The sequence below is a fragment of the Austrofundulus limnaeus genome, unplaced genomic scaffold, assembly GCF_001266775.1.
Source record: "Austrofundulus limnaeus strain Quisiro unplaced genomic scaffold, Austrofundulus_limnaeus-1.0 Scaffold1920, whole genome shotgun sequence".
Lineage (NCBI taxonomy): Eukaryota > Metazoa > Chordata > Actinopteri > Cyprinodontiformes > Rivulidae > Austrofundulus > Austrofundulus limnaeus.
This window is the reverse complement of record NW_013954322.1, coordinates 26,825-31,103: the sequence shown is the minus strand read 5'-3', so window position 1 is coordinate 31,103 and position 4,279 is coordinate 26,825. Positions and strand designations below refer to the sequence as shown.

At 46.2% G+C, this 4,279-nt stretch overlaps 1 protein-coding gene across 1 annotated transcript in view; it reads right to left on the bottom strand.

Annotated features, from left to right (window-relative positions):
* Positions 1-217: 217 nt before the first annotated feature.
* cunh18orf54 (chromosome unknown C18orf54 homolog) overlaps positions 218-4,279 on the bottom strand; it is a gene marked incomplete in the record, with an annotated part of 5,893 nt that continues 1,831 nt past the window's right edge. The window contains 12 exon segments of the mRNA XM_014033981.1: positions 218-478; positions 550-720; positions 824-872; positions 947-986; positions 1,275-1,367; positions 1,437-1,581; positions 2,279-2,358; positions 2,704-2,857; positions 2,945-2,978; positions 3,154-3,283; positions 3,362-3,529; positions 3,605-3,761. Coding sequence (XP_013889435.1) covers positions 419-478; positions 550-720; positions 824-872; positions 947-986; positions 1,275-1,367; positions 1,437-1,581; positions 2,279-2,358; positions 2,704-2,857; positions 2,945-2,978; positions 3,154-3,283; positions 3,362-3,529; positions 3,605-3,761 — 1,281 coding nt within the window.

Here is a 4,279-nt window from a genome sequence, read left to right as displayed (position 1 = left end):
GGATGATGGAGGATGGATGGATGGATGACGGATGGATGATGGATGGATGATGGAGGATGGATGGATGGATGACGGATGGATGATGGATGGATGATGGATGGATGGAGGATGGATGGATGGAAGGAAGGGTGGATGGATGGATGGATGGAGGATGGATGGATGGATGGATGTATGGATGGATGGATGGATGATGGATGGATGGATAAACAAGCCTCTGTTTTGGTGGCGGTGCAGTTTGAGGAGCACGTCTCCCTTCATGAATGAAACTGATCAGTAAACAGGATTTGTTGGATCCAGTCTTGGATCCAGTCTTGGATCCAGTCTTGGATCAGGTCTTCAGTTCTTGTTTCGAGGCTGTGGTCTGACGGAGTTTAGTAAAGGTCCTGATCCGGTCCAGGTCAGACTTGTTCAGAGTGCTTTACCTCTGTAGTGATGGTGACGGCGTGGCGTTCTGTAGCTCCGCCTCCCCATCAGTCAACTGAAACACAGACATGAAGGTGTTTGATGAACGATGACGTGACCTCAGAGCTCCGCCTCCACGACTCGTACCGCTTTCTCTGGTGTTTTCAGTCCGTGAGCGAAAGGAGGCGGAGCTTCTGGTTCTTTGTGCTTCCTCTCAAGCTCCGCCTCCACCGCCTGAAGTCTGAACAGCATCTGCTTCACCGCCTCCACCGGCCCGGGCTGCTTCCAGGCGTCAGCACCAGAACCAGAACCCTGGACCTGGATCAGGAACAAGTTTTAGAGTTCTGCTCAGTGATTGGTCCTCCAACAGAACAGGAAGTAAAGATCTTACAACAATAAAGCTCAAACATCACAGCTGTACCTCCGCATCACTTCCTGTCGGAGCTGCTGCCAGACTTCCTGCTGAGACTCTGCAGGACCATCAGACACGTGAGTCAGTGAGGAACATCAGAACCAAATAAACATGAGGAGAAACCATTCTTACAGAGAGGAGAGCAGCAGGTCCTCTGTGTTTACAGGACTCACTGTAAACAAACAAACAAACAAACAAACAAACAAACAACAACCGTTACAGGCTGCAGTCTGACCTGCTGCAGAGACTAACACTGAACTAAGACTGAGTTATTCATAACAAACCTGAGACTCAAAGAAAAAACAATCACTGATGGTCCTTCACAATAAAAGCTTTCCTGTTATTTCAGAATAAAAGTCCAAACATCATAGACACAATTTTCTAACAAGGTTTCTCATCTTTTCGTTTCTGTCTGACCYGACTCCGTCTGCTCTGGTGACGATTAGGATCCAGGACTCACCTGGACCTGCAGGACCCTCGGTTCTGTCCGAAGTCTGGGACAGCGAGTCCAGGACCYGATCCGCCTTCTGGATCAGAGACTCGATCCGGTTGTCTGTCGGGAGTTAGCAGAAACACGTTCAGAATTCAGCGACCCGTCAGAACCCTGACCTGGTGTTCTCACCTCTGATCAGAACCGACGGTCCACCAGAACCTCGTGGTCCTGCAGCGAGCAGAGAAATCTGTTGGGCCAACTGGATCCTCACRTCTCTGAGAGCCGATCGACTCTCCTCCTGAGAACCAGGACCAGTTGGACCAGCTGAGAGCTTCTGCAGAAACCAGAACCAGCAGAACATTTGTCTTATTGTGAAAACCCGGAGTCAGCCTTTCCACTTCCTGTTTAATATTTCTACACACCTAACCTTATTTTATCACATCTGCTGACTTTATTTTTAGCTGTTTGTACATGAAATGTTCGGCTCATCAGGACATTTATTTATTTTTKACTTTGTTTTTGTCTTTAGCTATAGATTGGTTAATATTAGCTATTAGCTAGTTAGCATTTTTAGTATTGTTGTGCTACTTTTAGCTTTTCAAAGGTTTTATTTTTKGCTTTTAGCCACTATTTTTTTTATTTTAGCTCTTAAGCTATGGTTTTTGTAATTTGTGCTTTTAGCTACCATACTGCTACTTTGAGCTATTAGCTGCTGTTTTGCTAATTTTACTTTTAGCTTTTAGCTAAAGTTTTAATATTAGCCATTTGCAACAATTTTGTGAAGTTTGGGTTGGTTTAGCTAATTTTGGGCCTTAGCTACTGCTTTGTTAGTTTTAGCTTTCAGACATGATTTTGCTTATTTTAGCTACAGCTTTAGGCTTTAAATTTAGCTTTTAGCTAAGGTTTATTTGAGTTTTTTTAACTTTTCCTTCATTGTTCAAGAAACTTCGGCTGTTTTTCACCATATTTATATTTATTAGGATTTGTTTTAAACACTAGCTGCTGCTCTGTGATGTAACTTCCTGTCCCACCTGWGCAGGTGTTTGTTCAGGTTCGTGGTCTTTCTCCAGGTCCGATACCCAGGATGGAGCTCCAGTTCTGGGAGGTCCAGCTGGAGGAAACAAAGACAGGAAAATAAATAAAAACTATAAAAAKATCAAGTGAAGAGAATTGCTTTTATTTTGAAACAGGAAGTGAGAATCCTTTTGAAAACATAAACAGGAAACACTTCCTGTCACTGTTTCTGGATCTGACCAGTACCAGAATTTATCCAGGTCCACTTTCTAAAATCATTAGTTTCAGAAAAACATCTCCAAATCATAACACTGCCACCTCTGTGCTCCACAGAGACACAGAGGTGAAAAACTTTATCTGAGCCCCGAACATCATCATCATCATCATCATCATCATCATCATCATCATCATCATCATCATCAACAGGAAGTGAGCGTGGTACCCCAGTCGTCCCAGGGGTCCGGCTCGCTGACGTCACAGCGCTGGATCCAGGCCGGGTACTTCAGGTCCGGCAGGCTGCTGGTCTCAGAGCAGTCCAGGACAGACCGGTTGGAGGTCAGCCAGTGGGGGAGGTGGTCTGCTGCTCTGAGTCCAGACTGAGGGACAGGAAGAGGGTTCAGTTCTACAGAGACCCGGGTCCAAAACAAACATTCAGACAACAAGAGTCAAAAATAAAAACCTACAGAAGAGTCCTCAGCCACGTCTTTTCCTCTGCACCTAAACAACAACAGACAGTAAACAATAAACAACAGACAGTAAACAATAAACAACAACAGACAGTAAACAATAAACAACAGACAGTAAACAATAAACAACAGTCAGTAAACAATAAACAACAACAGAGGAACCTGATCAGGTTCAGGTTCAAACTCTGATCAGATGCTTAAAGAACCTGGAGCTGCTGGGAGTCCTGCTGGGACCAGAGTCCTGGTTCAGGTGGAGGGGGGCGGTCCGGCTGCTGCTGAGCCAAGTTCTGGTCCTGTGGGCTGACCTGGTGGAGGCTTCAGACCCGGACCGGAGGCCTGAGGATCAGAAAGGTCTCAATGAATCAACTCTTATTGAAACTTTACGTTGAAAAATAAAAYGGTGCGTTCAGGGACCTCGTATGAAGGCGGACGTGTGAGTGACGGGCATGGAGCCRTCCCACGGGATGGACAGGAGCTCGTCCGTTGTCATGGAGAGGCGGTCCCGGTTGCCACGGTGATGGAGGGAGCTCACAGGGAGGTTCAGGAAGTCCAGCTCCCGGTCCGTCAGACGCTCCCTCAGAACTGCAGACAGAACCAATCAGAAGCTACTTCCTGCAGCCCAGCCCGGCAGCTAACGTAACCGTGAACGGGTCGTACCGTCCCGGTTCCTGAGCCGGCCCGGCCTTGGTTTGGTGCGAGTGGAGGGCGGGTCACGAGGCAGAACCARAGGTCCGGTCAAAGACCCGCAGCTCTGACAGCTCCTCTCAAAGTCTGCGATGTAGGCGTCCAGCGCCGCCGAGGCCGAGTCGTAGTCCTGCAGAGGATCAACAGGGTCCTGGTCCACATCACCACAACACTGAACACGTTTCAGGTGACAAGAGACCACTGAGAGTCCAGTCTTCATCAGACCTGTCCTGGTCCCCCTCAAACACACACACACATACTATGTCTCTCTATCCTTGTGGGGACCTTCCATTGACTTCCATTCATTTTTTGGAAGATTTATATCCTAACCCTAAAATTAACCTAAACCAGGGGTCTGCAACCTGTGGCTCTGGGGCCACATGTGGCTCTTTGGTCCCTCTGCAGTGACTCTTTGAAAACATAACAGAATCTTTTTGTTTGTTTGTTTGTTTTTATACCCACAAAAGAAATCAATTTGTATGCAAACATGTGATCAACACCACTAATACAAAAAGTAAAACCTGTTGATTAGCTCATGCTAACCTGTTGTTTACTTAAAAAATCCAACTTCTTTCTACGATCTTTTTCTCAAATCCATCAGAATTACCTTTAAACAAATAAAAAACTACATAATAAGAAGAGTTAGTA